Genomic DNA, 16,727 nt, shown 5'->3' with positions numbered 1-16,727 from the left:
TTTTCAACATTTGACTCTGGATCCCATGAAATCTCATGGTACCAGTTCAAATATAGGCAAGGAAACCTCCTCCTATTACTGCTTACCACCTCCCTTCAGCTGATCAATCAGAACTCTTCCACATTGGACACCAACTGGATGAAACACTGAAGGTGACAAGGCACATAGAATAGTCTGAGTGGGAGATTTCCATGCACCATTAAGAGTGGTTTGCCAGCACTACTGATCAAGCTGGTTAAATCCTAAAGGACACAGCTGCTGGATAAAGTCTGCAGCAGTTGAGGGAATTAACAGGAAAAATATACCTCACTTGCCCTCACTAGTATGTCTGCTACAGATGTGTTTATTCATGACAATGTATCGCAGAATCCCTACAGTGTGGAAACAGGTCATTAGCCCAACAAGTCCACATCGACCCTCAAAGTATCCCAACCAGACCCATTCCCTTACATTTCCCCTGACTAATGCACCTAACCACTACACATCTCTAAACACTGTGGGCAATTTAGCATTGCCACTTCACCTAACCTGCACATCTTTCGACTGTGGGAGGAAACTGGAGCACCTGGAGGAAATCCACGCAGACACGGGGAACATGTCCAAACTCTTTAGATTACTTACAGTTTGGAAACAGGCCCTTTGGCCCAACAAGTCCACACCGACCCACCGAAGCGCAACACACCCAGACACATTACCACATATGTACCCCTTCACCTAACACTATGGGCAATTTAGCATGGCCAATTCACCTAACCTGCACATTTTTGGGCTGTGGGAGGAAACTGGAGCACCCGGAGGAAACCCATGCAGACACGGGGAGAATGTGCAAACTCCACACAGAGAGTCACCTGAGGCGGGAATTGAACCCGAGTCTCTGGCATTGTGAGGTAGCAGTGCTAACCATTGTGCCACCATGCCACTCTTTTTTTGTTTTAACCATCCAACAAACTAATTAGACTCTAATGGTGTAGTGGTAGTGTCCCTATCTCTGATGCAGCAGGCCCTGGTTCCGGTCCCACACAGACAGTCACCCAAGGCTGGAATCAAACCCAGGTTCTTGGAGCTGTGAGGCAGTAGTGCTAACCACTGAGCTGCCGTAGGTAAGAGCATAGCACAGACCTTGTGGACACTTCTTATCATGTTGTGTAGCACTATCAGCGAGAGGTAAATGGAAGAAACTTCAAGCAGATATAACAACTCAAAACTGGGCTTCTGTGATAGCTGTGGGCTAGCAAAGAATTGTGTTCTACCACAATTGATAACTCGTGGCCTGGAATGTACCCTCACAAGCCCACAATTTTGGTTGATGATGCCCCTGGCTATCATGACATACATTCAACCTGGTGAAGATACAACAGAGGACTTAGCAAGCTTCATGGCAGAACTAGCATGTGATAGATAAGACTAAACAATCTTACAATCATTGAATCAGATTTCAGCTGTACAGTCCTGCCATCTCCAGTCATGAAAAGTAGTGGACAGTTAAACAACAAACAGGAGGAGGAAGCTCCACAAATATCCCTATCTGCAACCATGGAGGATCCCAACACATCAGGTCAAAAGACAAGGCTGAAGCATTTGCGTTCATCTTCACCTAGAGGTGCCAAGTGGAGGTCCATCTTGACCTCCTCCTCAAAAATAATATCCTGGAACTCCCTTCCTAACAACAACAAACCTGGGAGTCCCTACACCCAAAGACTGCAGTGGGTCTTGAAGGCAGCTTCCTCTAGGGCAAAGTGGGAATGGGTAATAAATGCTGGCCTAGCTAGTGATGCTCACATCCCTTGAACCAATTTTTAAAAGGTTAAATATGAGATCGCCTTCATTAAACTCAAATGGGTGAACATAGATGAGGTTGATTTTGAGATTTTAAATTTTCCACCTCTCATCTGACTGCAATTAAACTGCTTTTCAGTGTTAAAATTACTCCCGTGGAATCCACAATAAGATAATGTATTCTCTCACAGTTCTATAAATTTAAGACTATAATATTGGAGCATTGCATGTGAAGTTTCACTATGAGCTATTATAGGGATAATTGTAATAACTTACTGATTCTACACAGATTCCAAATACATTTTCTATTAATTTATCTGAGAATGGTTACTGAGACTGTACCCTGTCCTTTCTGCAGCTGGACAAATTGAAGACCAGTTTAAAGGCTAACCATCACACGTTGGATTCAAACTTTAGACAGGTTCAGCCACTCAACAGAAGGAGTGTATTTGCTTCCTTTTCATCACTAACATCATCACGAAGCAAAGGTAAACAAGTAACTAGTTAATGATTACATCTTTTGCTTTTCAGCTCTTTCTATTTGCCTTTCAGTGCTGATCATTTCCAGGTCATTGGTTTCTTGAATAATCTGAAAAATATGAGCGATAGAAACTAGTCACTAGTCAAAAGGATTTCCTCCGAACTGCCATTTTACAGTTATTTCTGACTCACTGAGGGAAGGTTTTCTGACCCTGATAATTTAGACATTGCGTCAAATTTGAGGAGTTGCGGAAATGACTAGCACTTTTTCTTTGAGTCAAAACAAATGTTGCAATCTATTAAGGATTGAGAAAGATATAGCTCAATGGACTGTATTTGCTGACAATTTATCTGAACATATATCTGCTGTGATATAGCGAGTGTGAGTAAAATTCTGAATATTGCAAACTATTTTTATATTAAGTTATAGGTGGAGTTTGTATACTTGAATTACCTGGTTTAAAAGAATTGTAACAATCCCTGAAGAGAACAGTTACATGTTTAAAAAAGAAATTTGAGCTTCCAGTTTGAAAAGATGACAAGACCAGATGTAATGTTTTTTTTAAGACTTTTGAGTAACAATGACTTAAGTATTACATGTTTTTGCAGCTCGAACTTTAAACTATTGAACAGAACTTTCCCCTTTTACCTTTTAACCCAAACCATCTCACATGTGTGCTCTCCAACACATCCCTGACATGGTGATCCAGTTTTCCTGGAACCAGTCCAAAGTGATTGCAGAAGGGCAGGAGATACATGGAAACACATTTCCCTCCAAGCTACTCACCACCCTGACTTGGAAATATACCCTTCACTGTTGCCGATCCAAATCCAGGAATTCCCACCCCAAGAGCATTGTGGGTTAACCCATAGTAGGTGGACAGCAGCTTAACATCACCACCTCTTCAAGGGCAACTAGGGATGGGCAATAAAATGCAGGCCAGCAGTAACACCCACATCCCTCAAGTGAATAAAAAATATTGATTCTTAGGTCCTACAAGTTTACTTCCTTTCTTTAATAAACTTTAACTCCAGAACGCGCTCTCAGTGAGGGTTTTTCCCTAGAAGTTTTCCCTTTTGTTCAGTCTGGGTGGATCTTCCAGCCTGTCTGTCTTGTTTTTTTAAATTCTCGTTAATTTGGTCTTTTCTGAGCATGAGCTCTCACCAATGTTCCAGCATGGTCCCCCCACCCCAGGCACATCAAGTTATCTTTGTAGTAGTTATATTAGATATTTACAAATTATATCTTTTTTACATCTTTTTATATCTCAATGCTGTTTGAAAGTTCATGTCAGTCATTCCCAGCCTGAGTTTGAGACAGGTGAGCTCTGAGGCCTCTCTACCATTCCGTAGCAGGCCTTTTGAAAATACAATGATTCAGACACTGTGTCTAATGATTTTCAGAGTACACAGCCAACTCCAAAACTAATATCAAGGAAATGTCTGTGGCTATGCAATTTCAGCTGCATTATATCAATGACCTATCCCAGACATGGAATTTAACACCATTACAGATATTGAGACTATTGTGTGGCTTCATACCTGGAACAATCACATTTCAGTCCGGCACAAAATAATAGGTTGAATGTTTCACTAACGATTACTGAAAAGAGGCAACCTGTTCTGGGTCTCAAGTGATACATCAGCTTATTATTTAAGTCAGATTCAAGTTGAATCTTCTGAACGGCCTTATTTTACCTGACGCTGTAACTCTTTCTTGGGCTAGTAAGACAACATTGGGAGCTGAAGACTTGTATGTAGAATCATAGAATCCCTACAATGTGAAGTGGATCATTCAGCCCATTGAGTCCACAATGAAGCTCTGAAGAGCAGCCTACCCAGACTCAGCCCCGACCCTGTCACCCTGCATTTCCCATGGCTAATCCACCTACCCTGCACATTCTGGACACTATGGACAATTTAGCAGGGTCAATCCACCGATTTTTTTCCAATATTTTTGGATTGTGGAAGGAAACCGGAGCACCTGGAGGAAACCCACACAGATAAGGGGAAAATGTCTGTCTGTGTGGAGTTTGCACAGTCGCCTTAGAGTGGAATCGAACCTGCATTTCGCTATCAATTCATCGAATCTCTGACATACTTCTTTTTAATCCTTTGGTTGCTGGATCTAGCAGTATCTATTTGGAACAGCACTAGTTTGAAGTGAATGTAACAAACATCTACTGCAATTTATCACATGCAAATATCTACAGCAATTTATCACGTTATAAATGCAAATCGTTGTTAATATGTCTGTCTTTTATAGCTTGAGGATTGATCTAGCCCATGAAAGGTACATCTGTCCCTTTACATTTCTTCCAGTAAATGTGGGGAAACAGAAATCTGTTTCGACATAATGTCATGCGCAGTCAATGCAGAAAAAACCTAAAACACAATACCTAATGAACAGCAACCACAAGTATGGAGTAAAGCATTAAATACTTGGATGTCTCTTTTTCAGTTGGCATCATGCATGTTTTTTAAGCATATATGTGCTCTGATACCCCTGATCCAATTACAGCTCTCTCCCCCTCACACTCTGATGGATTGCTCTGAGACACAAGGCCTCTTTTCATGGTCTCATCCATTTTGACACATTGATTAAGTTGAAATGTAATATTATTGCAGTTTCTTCTCTTTCTCTCCAAAAGTTACCAGAAGGCAAAACTCATGGAGTTCCCAGGAGAAAGTGCTCTAAGAAGAAAGCTGAAATATTTATGGTGCCTCCTCCCCCTCCTCCAAATGGAGAAAGGTGTCTTTTCACTAACATTAGCAAATATCAACATTTAATTCCCTGGATAAGATCATGATGTTTTTGATTGTCCCAAAGTATTTCACAGCTCAATGATCTCTGAAGTGCAGTTACATGCAGCTGCTATTTTATTTGGCTGTCGACCTGAAACGTCAATTCCTCCAACTCCTGATGCTGCCTGGCTTGCTGTGTTCTTCCAGCCTCCTGCCTGTCCATTCTGGATTCCAGCACCTGCAGTTTTTATGTCTCTAACCAATTTTATTTGGCTGGGCAGGGCCTCGGGATAAAGTTCAGAATTCTGCTCAGAAAGCCTGGCTGAATTTTTCCTTCCTGACCTCAGGGCTGATGAAGCTAATTATAGCAACTCAATTAATTGTTGTCAGCCAAGAACTGGACTTTGCTTGTCAAGCGTCTATGATTTAAGCCATTCGTTTCCCTTGAGCTACGAGTTCATATAATGAATGGTTGCAGCCAGGAGGAGGCTCATCACACAGTTGAAATCAGGCCTTTACTGCAATGCTGATTAATGCCTTTAGTCTGAGTATCAGCGTGACTGTTTTTACTGTTATAGCTGAGAGTAACTTCAGTTTAGTCATTGGCCAATTATCATTTTTAATATGGTATAGACAATTTGTAATACTGCAATTTATCAGTTAGGAAACTACTTATGGCCCTTAATGGGTACCTTTTTGTTCAGTCAGTAGCTAAAAATGATAATTTAATTGATTTATAGCATCAGTAATAAAGGAAAATTGATAATTTTTATAGTTATTCTCTTAAGTATTGCTAAACAGACGTTTTGAGAAAATATTGTGACTTGCAGTCATTTGGATAATTCACAAGAAATATCAGTGTAAAGGGAAAACACATTTTATACAGTATATGAGAACAGTAGCAAATTTTAATTCCATATTAAGGCACTACATCATTTCCACACCCTGAAAATCCTCGACTTACGAGCACAGGTTAAGACATAAATGAGAGAATGACTCATTGGTTCTTACACCTTTTACAAATCTCACAATCAATAAGTTTTATAATGACTATAAGGAACCTGACCTTTAACTTGAAATAACTGGGTGTGTTTCCTGATGTATATACTGTGGCAATAGACTGAGTTAAACTTCCATCCCATGCACTTTGCGTTAGGTTCCTATCTATGAAAGGAAAATGTGACACTACGTAGATTTATTACTTCAGTTATTATCTACTTATATGGAATTTTCCAGCTTTTATTGGGAATCATTTTTCCATCATCATTTGCAGGAAACTTCTTTTTGCTTTGCTTTGTATCATTCCAGTGTATCCCTCCAGACTTGGATGCCTGAAACCATAAAGAATTACACATCCCTTCATGGTGCCATGTTGCCCCAACAAGGTTAGAGCCAGTTTAGGACCTGATCATAAAACCATAGAAATGAAACAGCACAGAAGAGGGCCATTTGGTCCATCTTATCCATGCCAACCCAAAGACACCCAGATGCCCTTTCAAATTCCATCTTCCTGCACACGGCCTTTAGTCACAGCACTTAAGGTACAGATACTGGTTCTCCTTGAGGGTCTTTGTCTCTATTACCAGTTCAGGAAGTGAATTCCAGACACACCCACCCTCTGCATAAAAATATTTTTCCTCCCGTCCTCTCTAATCCTTCTGCCACTTAGCTTGAATCTGTAACCTCTGTTTTTTTTTTTAAACTCTCTTCCAAGGGAAATAGGTTCCTCCTGTCTGTTCTGTCTCTAATCCTCACAATGTTATGTACCTCAGTCACGTCACCCCTCAGCCTTCTCTGTTTCAAAAAATACAATTCCAATTTCTCCTCATAGCTACAATCCTCCAGTCCTAGCAACATTCTTGTAAATCTGCTCTGCATTACCTCCTGAGCAATTGTATCCTTCCACTAATGTGGTGACCACAACTACACCAAGTACTCCAGTTGTGGCCTCCTCAGTGTCTTTAACAGTTTCATCATATCCCTGATTTTGTACTCTATATCTCTGCTAACGAAGGAGAGCATTCCATATGCCATTTTTACCACCTTATCTACCTGTACTGTCACCTTTAGCCACCTGTGCACTTGCACACCAAGAATTCTCACTTTGTGTATCCCTCTCAGTATTTTGCTTTTTTTTGTGTATTCCCTTTTACTCTGTGACCTCCCTAAATGCATTATCTTGTGAGAGTTTAATTCTGCCTGCCACTTTCCTGCCCACTCCTCCAACCCTTGTTTCTCAATTTGGAGCTTAGAGCTATTCTCTACAATTTCCTCAGACCCCCATATTCAGTCTAGATTTTTAATGTATCAAACAGACAGCCAGGGTCCCAACACTGAGCCCTGAAAAACACTACTTTTGAAACAGCCTTCTATTTGTAAGGTCAGCCATCAATTATTACCCTTTTTTTTATCACGAAGCCAACTTTTGGATCCAATTTAACACATTACCCTGTATCCCATGGGCTTTTACTTCTTTAATGTGGCTGCCAGGTGGGACCTTGTCCATGTGGATTTTAGTAAATTTTTTGACAACATCCACTGCACTACCCTCGTCGATCCTCCTTCTCTCTTCCCTAAAGAACCCAATAACATTGTAAAGCATGACCTTTTCTTAACAAAGCCGATGTAATGTTAAATTAGAATCAGGATATAATTTGACACAAGAAATGCAAAACTCAGTGATGGCCTTGGTGTTGAGAAGTGGCTTTGCTGGCTGGACAAACACACTTGCCGAAATTATCATGGGGTCATGTACTTGCATACGGCTGAACAAGCTATTTCCACAGGCACTGAGTTAAAATTGAGCCTAATGTTTTTGGATATTTACACTAGATAGTCCATGAACTATACATTCTATGAACCAGAAAATGCTCTAATCTGTCTCTCTTCACGCAAAATACAGTGAGACTCTTTGGTTGGACAGATATCCTCTGTAACTTTATTTTTACCTTGAGATTACTAGCACATAGTAGGCTCCTCCATCTCCACTGGAGAATTGAACCAGATTGGAGGGGGGGTGGGGTGGGGGGGGGTGGGGTGGGGAGGTTGCTTTTGCTTTTGCTGTCTTACTACTAAGTAAAAATAGTATCATTTACCCGAGCATGAAGCTGCCTTGTCTTCAGCTGTAATGTTAAGTGCTGAAGCATATCGGACAAAGTGCAGTTCTGACTATAATGAATTGAAACCCAGTCCAGTTGTAACTACACAACTTCTAAACTGCAGAATGTTCAGAGAAAACTCCTGAATCACAATTCTATACAGATGGGATGCTTGACTAGGAGGAGGTGTTGAACAAAGTCATAACTGTGTGACACTTGTGAGACTAGAAGATGAATGTATCATTGAGAATCTTTAAAGTGTTTCCAGCTGTCACATTTCTTGTTCGCAACTTTACCCCATGTTGTCCATTCCACGCCCTCTTTATTTATTGCCCATATAACTATCCAAGTTTCAGAATGACTCTGTTACAGTTTTATACTGTGGTTTATAATAGGTTATTCACCTTGAAAATGCAGTAAACACAGTTGTGGATTATTATAGCTACTTTGTTTCAGTAAACAATTCTTTTTAAAATTGATAGGCTCTTTGGAAGAGTTGTTTGATGCCTTTGATTTAGTTACAAGAATTGAAATGTAACGACAAAGAAATATTTAAACAACTTGTTTTTTAAAGCGTTAAAAGAAACCTATGCTTTAAAATGTTTATAATCAAAGTGAAGACTGTGATTCATCCCCATTTAGGTTCAAAATTTGCTGCAAGACTTTTAAACACCATTTGTTTAATATATTTTGGAATATATTTATAACCCCTGAGGTGAATTCAATATGTTATCACAACAGGAATTTGAACTACCGCTCATGTGTAATTTTTATAACAGGGGCCTTGGAGGGCTTCTTTCGTTTTATTCAAAATCAAGTAAATGCAAGATTATACAATGGTTTGAGTCAGTATTATAAAATTTCAGTGTGTTGCGATGTCATGGACAGTGCTTTTATACTTGGTGATTTTCTTATTTCTCATTCTCCTCTTACATAACACAATGAGATGCAGTCACTTTCAAAATTACTATTGGAGAGGAGAGAGAGAGAGAACATTCGGGTACATTTTGACTTTCATTGAGTTTCCAGTGGACTGTGACAAGTCAATGTATCCCCATCCATTGTGCCGGAAGCTTCCAAACGTTTAACAGGCCAGGCTTCATGAACAGGGTGCCACTTGATTCCCTGATAAAAGGTTTGCTGGAATTGGCAATCCCTTGAAAGCTTTGGGGATAGAAGTGGGTGAAGGGATCTGCACAGAAGGGTCTCAGGGAGGAAAGGGGTGTCCAGGATTGTAGAGACTTGAACTTGTTAGTGGGAGTGCCAGGGAACCACTCCTACACCTTCAGCTCAACAAGCAAAGCCCAGATCCCACCCTGTTTGGAAGTTTTTCCTACTTTGCAACTGGTTTTAGCCAGTGTTCATCTGGATTCAGGCTGGAGTTAAAAGTATATTGGGACATAATTGACTTCTGCATCTCTCTATTCAAAGAAGGGTTCTTTTGGTTTTGGGCAGAAGCTAGAAGTCAAAGTAGAGGCCACCGCTGGTGGGATCATGATGGTTTTCTGCTGTAAATGTGGTGGAATGGGCTTAACTGTCAGGTTTCTGTCATGTTTAAAATAGACAAATTAATTTTCTGATATCCAACATGAATTTAATGCAGCTTTATTAAAAAAATCAGCAACCATGATTGTACATTGTTCATGTTGGTCTGTGCAGAGCAGCAGTAATGCCAGATATTTGTGGATCCATTGTCAAAGACTAACTTCAATAAAGGTAGAAAAGGAGCAAAGAACATTAGCAAATAATGCAGGTTTTTTTGAGTTATTAGTACTATCTGCTCTTGAACTGTACACCATGGCTTTAGAAAGCCTGACTAACCACAAGAAGTAAAGATTAATACCTCATCTGGGACTTTCTGCTTTGGTGATACCTGTTGTAATATTAGCAATGGTGAACTTTGCTCTCTGCCCACTGGCTCTGACCCATGTGGCATTCCTGGATGCCGGCTTATTAATATGTCCCTGTCAGCAGGACTGTATGCAGTGACGTTAGGCAGGCCGGCAGCTGCAGAAAGTGGATATAAATTTGTTAAATGGGCAATAATACAGAACACTGGAGAAACTCAGCATAGCTGGCAGCATCTGGAGAGAGAATTACAGTAAATGTTCCAAGTCTGGTATGACTCGTCTTCAGACAATATGCTAAATGGGCAATTGGCAGCAAACTTCCAGGGACAGTGTGATCTAGATTGTGTCAGACCAGCCCAATATTTTCAGAATCAGATAGTCAAATGAGATGGCTATAAAGTGGGAGGTCAGGGTGGCATGAAATCACAAAGCAATCTGACTATGCAATAATGCAAGCACCATCATGTAGGTACTGCCACACTGGTTATTACATGGGGAAGTGCCCTTCACAATACAGCCTGTGACTGCAGCTGTGTGCCATTGACTCCTGCCGTGCTGGGATTGGATTTAAAGGAGGCCAGACTTGGTCCCTTCCCCCAACATTGAGACTTCAGGTTTCTGCTGGACTCTGGACTCTGACCAAACCAGGGAACCCATCACCATCAGAGAGATCACAACAGTATTATCAATTTACCCCCAGGTAGTCTCTTTAATATTTGTTTGGGCAGGTACCTGATGCTGGACTCATCCCATCTTTATTGACAGACATTTCATTAAATTCACTGTCCTCCCATCTCCATGTGACTGACTGAGATTATATCCCAAGTCTGGAAAATTTAACACCTAGTGTCACTATATTGTAGACTAATTTTAATCTTTCCAAGCATATTTGGATGAGTAAATTCATGAGCACTATGTCTTCAGGCACAAAACCCGGTTGTGGCAGCATCAATTTTCCCAGTTAATCTTCCACCTCTGCCTGATCCAGGGCCACCACAAGACTGGAGCCAAATACACTAGAATGTATTTCCTGTGGTCTTTGGAAGGGGTCAAGTGACCTTTTCCGTTTTACACTTTCTTAATTCCACACAGGACAGCATCAATTGTAATAGAGAAATGCACTTTATTAGATTCTGTTTCAAATCAAATGCATGAAGGTCATAAAGTTAAAATGCAGATTTTATATCATTCTGTTAGTTTGCTTCAATTGTTTTAACTGGTTGATCATAGGCCATCAAGATTTAGCTAATAATTAGCCAAAAGAGACAGTGTCAGTGACCAAATTGACCTGTGCTCCTAAAATTGCTGATTAACTACATGTTTGTTTTGATTATATATTCAGCTCATTTAATCAGATTTTACGAGTCAAGTACAAAATTAGAGAGACCCATCCAGCACTTTGAATAATGCAGTGTCTTTTTACATCCACAGTTCCAAACGTTGGTTTTACTGACTCTGATGGAAATGCCAATTCAGGTATAGTAATTTCTAGATTTATTCGTGAGTCGAACAGAAATTGTTATAGTTAAATTGTGCTTCCCTTGAGTTTTTCTGGAATTATCTTCTATGTTAACATAACCTGTAAGAAAGATGCATTGCAATTCAATATCATTGTAGATGTTTTGTTTCACACATCCAATCAGCTCTGGTGAAATAATGCGACCAGGTTTTTAGAGATGGCTACTATCAATTTATAGTGTCATAGAGAGAGGAGTCATACAGCATGGAAACAGATCTTTCCGACCGACCAGTCCATGCCGACCATAATCTCAAACTAAACAAGTCCCGCCTGCTTGCACTTGGCCAGATCCCTTCAAACGTTTCCTATTCATGGATTTATCAAAATGTCTTTTAAACCTTGTAACTGTACCTGTATCCACCACTTCCTCTGGAAGTTCATTCCACACACAAACCACCCTGTGTTTTTAAAAAAGAAATAGTTATGTTCTGCTCAGTTACTTCTGTTTCTCATCCTCTATGTATCGCTTCATGTTTGTTAACTTCAAGTGACTGGAGGTCAAAATGTTATTTCATTTAAAAGCACTTTTTTTTGATTCATTAATGTTAACCCATTTAGAATCCCGATGTCACTTTGCATGCCCTTAGCTCCCAGGACATATTTTTGAGAAAAATGTGGTACTTCAGCAAAGAACAGCATGAATCCTCACTACTGCTCAGGATTCTATTGGGAACTGAGAACAACTTCCCAGGCAGGAAAACCATCAAAATTAATTAAACACAGGGTAATGCATTTTAGATGCTCCACAACGTTGCATGTGATTGCAGGGTATGTGCTGTCTTTTGATTAATAAGATCAACTTATTGTTTTGACATTTGACAAAACATGTTGCTTATTTGTATAAACATCAGAATTGTTAGATAAAACTGTTCCTATTAGCAGAAGGGTTGAGAACTGGAGAACCCTGTTACAAGGTGATTGGCAAATGGCTCGACAATGACGAAAGTGGAAATATTTTGCTCAGTGAGTATTAAGGATCTGGAGTACACTGTGTTAGAGGTTGGTGGAGGCAGATTCAATCAATGCTTTCGAAAGGGAATTGAATCAGAACCTGAAGAGAACATTTGGAGGCCGGTAGGAAGAGGGCAGCAAAGTGGAACTAGATTGTGGATTTTTTTTTGAGAGAACTAGTGCAGATGTAGAGGATCGATTGGCCTCTTCATGTGCTGAGTGATTCTATGAGGCTCCTTTATCACTCAACTCTGAATCATGTCAACAACAACCTGGTACCTAAAGCTATCTTATTTTGAAATGTTGTTTCACTGTATAGGGGAATTAGACAGTCATTTGAGCACACTGGTTGGTTGAATGACCCTATTCAACTCCACATAAAAGCTTAACAAGGGAGAAATATTAACCAGGATACCAGGACAATTCTCAACTCGTATGCAGATCGTCTGAACGATAGAAACAAGAAATTTGAGCCCATTGCCTCTGAGTAAGACGTGAATAAACAGTAAATCTTACAGCAAAATTTAGGATCATAAATGGTATGTGCTCTAATCTTAATGTACAGCAATAAATAGTCTTGTAGCGTTGTAATGAACTCCTTCAAAATATACATTGAGCAGAGAGGTGGCAGTCTTTTGTTGAAGTATTTATTGTTCTTCTGAGTCATGTGTTTACCCAGAGATGCTCTGGTACAAGGCCAAGGGGTTGAGGAGAGAGCAGGCTGAGATGAATAGCTTTTACACGTAAGTTATTGAATGTATTTAGTTTGCTTGCTGACATGAATTGGATGTCATATAAATTAACTATGGCAGTAAAACTTACCTTGAACTTTGCCTCAAGTCCAAACAAGAGGATGAAAATGTTATAATGTTAAACCTACTGTAGTTTGCTGTAGCCTTTTTCTTCTGGTTTAGTTTTGAAGCTAATTCATCAAGTCAAAGTTAATTAACCGAAGAGAGAGAAATTGGTGAGCAAGGGTGAGTGATTAAGCAAGATTTTCCATACAGGTGGGGATGGGCCAAGGAGCGATCTGCTGTGTCTTCAGTATCAGATACTGTTCCAAAATAAAATATTTCCACCCCTATTTAGTTGGGTCGATACAAATGATGTTGCATATATGGCATGAACATTGCTAAAGGAGCAGATGACATTAGGGAAAGCACCAGATAAAGCAATTATTTTCAAAAAAATTTTACTGTTACTCTGCCAGTCACATGACTCCTCAGCATGTGACCAACGCCAGATGCAAAACTTTTCCTCCCTCACCGAAAGACAGGCTATCCTGTATAGTTACGAATACTGTCAGCAAAACATTCTGATTATGTACATGAATGATGAGTCAGGGTGATATGAATAGGCTTGGCCTATGATATGTGGCATTCCGACTGGATAAAAAGCCTCGCCATTTTGGTGTTGTTATAATCTGCCAAATTGCGATGGTTGGGTGAATTGTTTGAAACTGATTGTTTGTTTTCAAAGCTCCTTTGCTGTTCAGTGTATTCCCTAACACTTTTTTGATAATACATATTTTTCCAGACTGAATCTGGTGAATCATATGACAGAGTCAAAGCCCATGAGAGAATTTTAATATTATTAGAGAATCTGATGCACAATATTAATTGTAGTTGATCTGCAATATTCACAATTGTCTTACTAGGAAAAAGGATGTATAAGAAGTACGTGGAGGCCAAGTTTCCCTTGGCTGATCTACTGGACTTCAGTGATAAAGGGTTCAGAAAAGATTTACAAGGATGTTGCCAGGGTTGGAGAGTTTGAACTATAGGGCGAGGCTGAATAGGCTGGGGCTGCTTTCCCTGGAGCATCGGAGGCTGAGAGGCAACCTTCCAAGTTTATAAAATCATGAGGGACATGGATAGGGTAAACAGCTAAAGTCTTTTCCCCAGGGTAGGGAAGTCCAAAACTAGGGGGCATAGGTTTAAGATGAGAGGGGAAAGATTTAAAAGGGACCTGAGAGGCAATATTTTCATGCAGAGGATGGTGCATAAATAGAATGAGCTGCCAGATGAAGTGTTGGAGGCTGGTACAATTACAACATTTAAAAGGTATCCGATGGGTATATGAATAGAGGGATATGGGCCAAGTGCTGGCAAAAGGGACTTAATTAATTTAGGATATTTGGTCAGCATAGACGAGTTGGACAGAGGTTTATGTTTCCGTGTTATACAACTCTATAACTTTGAATTTGTAGCACCAAGTTGGTGGAGTTGCAGATGGTGAGGAGGATTGTCAAAGGTTTCTGTAGAATATAGATAAATTGCAGATTTGGACAGAGAAATAGCAGATGGAGTTTAAGCTGGACAAATAAGAGGTGTTGCATTATAGAAGATCATATTCAGGTGCAAGCTATACAATAAATGGCTGAACTCTTAGGAACATTGAGAAACAGATGGATCTGGGTGTGCAGGTCCACAGATCCCTGAAAGTAGCAACACAGATGGGTAAGGTGGTCAAGACACATACAGCACGTTCGCCTTCATTGGCCTGAGCATCGGATATCAAAGTTGGCAAGTTGTGTCACAACTGTATAAAACTTTAGTTAGGCTGCATTTGGGATATTGCGTGCAGTTCTGTTGCATAGCGACCAGAAAGATATGGATGCGTTGGAGAGGATGCAGAGAAGTTTTCCCAGGATGTTGTCTGGTGTGGAGGGTTTTAGGTATGAGGAGAGGTTGGATAAACTCAGATTGTTATCCCTGGAAAGACAGAGATGCAGAGAGATCTACAAAACTGAGGGGTGTAGATAGGGTGGATGGTCAGAGCCTTTTACTCAGGATGAAAAGGTCAACTACAAGAGGGCACAGGTTCAAAGTGAGAGGGGAAAGTTTTAGGGGAGAATTGCAGGGAAAATGTTTCACACAGAAAATGGTGGGTGTCTGGAATGCACTGCCAGTGGAGGTATTTAAGGCGTACCTTCATAGATACATAAATAGGAGACTAACAGAGGGATAGAAGCCACTTATGGGCAATAAGTAGCAGTTTAAATAAGGGCTCGGAATCAGCCAGGCTTGGTGGACCGAAGGGTTTGTTCCTTGTTCTTTTTTTCTCTTAAAGTACAATGGTAGTTTACCAGAGTGACTTGAATAAACATTGTCACTTGGATAAGTAACCTTCTATCCTTGGTTGGGAGAAGCTTGACCCTTTAGAAGGGCATGGATATGGTTGGGTGGGTTGGAGGCGGGCCTTCCCACTTGCTTAGCCTTCAAGGGAGCTGGAGTAACACTGGAGGCCAGTAGAGGTGAGAAAGTTTATAATGACCTCTAGGAGGTGCGTTGAGTGGTGTGGAGGAAGGGGAGGATAACGTGAACTCAAGATATTTGTTTAGATACTTGTTTCTTTAAATTTGATATATATTAGACAAATCCTAGTAAAGCACTGGAAGGTGCCAGTCTGGCATAACTGCCAACAGTTTTCGGGACTTAGTGTCTGAAAGATGTTAATCTATTTAACCAAATCATATCTCTTTAATTAGACAGCTATATTTTATTGAGATAAACTGACTTTGCCACTGGGAAATAAAATTAATGCAAATTTTCTCCCTCTCTAACTTGTTGAGAGCAAGTAGCCAGTACAGGTAAAGGACTGAAGCTGGAGTCACCTTGTCAACATAGTTTAGGAAAACTCCAGGTTATGTCCAAAATATTTCTTTCAGGAAATCATCATTCATAATTCAACTAGACCTTCAGAAAGCTAATAATTTAAATACACTCAGCTAATTTAGGTAGTGTACATCACTGTTAAAGCAATTAACAAACATTAAGTTTGGTGAGCTGAACACAGTGACATTTCTGTTAGTAACACTGAGGGAATGAGGCAAAGATGTTGGTGGGTTTTTCAGTCTTGGTGTCGGCTTTCTGGAATGATGATTATGCCTGTACGCAGTTTTATTGTGGTCGCTGTTATCAGGCTGGGTGCAGCTTTATAACTATTTCAAACAAGAACTTTGTAAGTCATGAATGCTGCTCTTTCTGACTGGATACTCTCAATGTCAGGTCATGTGGTGATTTAATTTCAGTGACCCTCAACTGAATGTATTCGATTGAATGTTGTTGACTGACAGACTGCTGTCCTGAAATATCTTTTAATCACAGCAGAACATTTCCCATAGGCTTCCCTCTGGCACTCACTAATCCTTCAGACTAGGTAAATTGGTGCATTGCAGCCTAGAGACCAAATGGATTTGCAACATTTTTTATCTCCAGTTTTAACTTCAAACTTCTCCCTTTACACATCTCTTTTCATTGGCCACCTCTTACTGTAGTATATTTACATAAATGGAGATGATTTACA

The 16,727-nt window shown here is 40.1% G+C and overlaps 1 protein-coding gene across 1 annotated transcript in view; it reads left to right on the top strand.

The window, feature by feature from the left end:
- The window catches only part of ca9 (carbonic anhydrase IX), a 110,830-nt gene that overhangs the window by 69,668 nt on the left and 24,435 nt on the right, over positions 1-16,727 (top strand). The window contains exons 8-9 of the mRNA XM_060821209.1: positions 2,135-2,264; positions 11,381-11,425. Coding sequence (XP_060677192.1) covers positions 2,135-2,264; positions 11,381-11,425 — 175 coding nt within the window. The remainder of the gene's footprint in view (positions 1-2,134; positions 2,265-11,380; positions 11,426-16,727) is intronic.

Source organism: Hemiscyllium ocellatum, chromosome 1, assembly GCF_020745735.1.
Source record: "Hemiscyllium ocellatum isolate sHemOce1 chromosome 1, sHemOce1.pat.X.cur, whole genome shotgun sequence".
In the NCBI taxonomy this organism is placed as follows: Eukaryota; Metazoa; Chordata; class Chondrichthyes; order Orectolobiformes; family Hemiscylliidae; genus Hemiscyllium; species Hemiscyllium ocellatum.
This window is presented reverse-complemented; position numbering and strand designations above follow the sequence as displayed.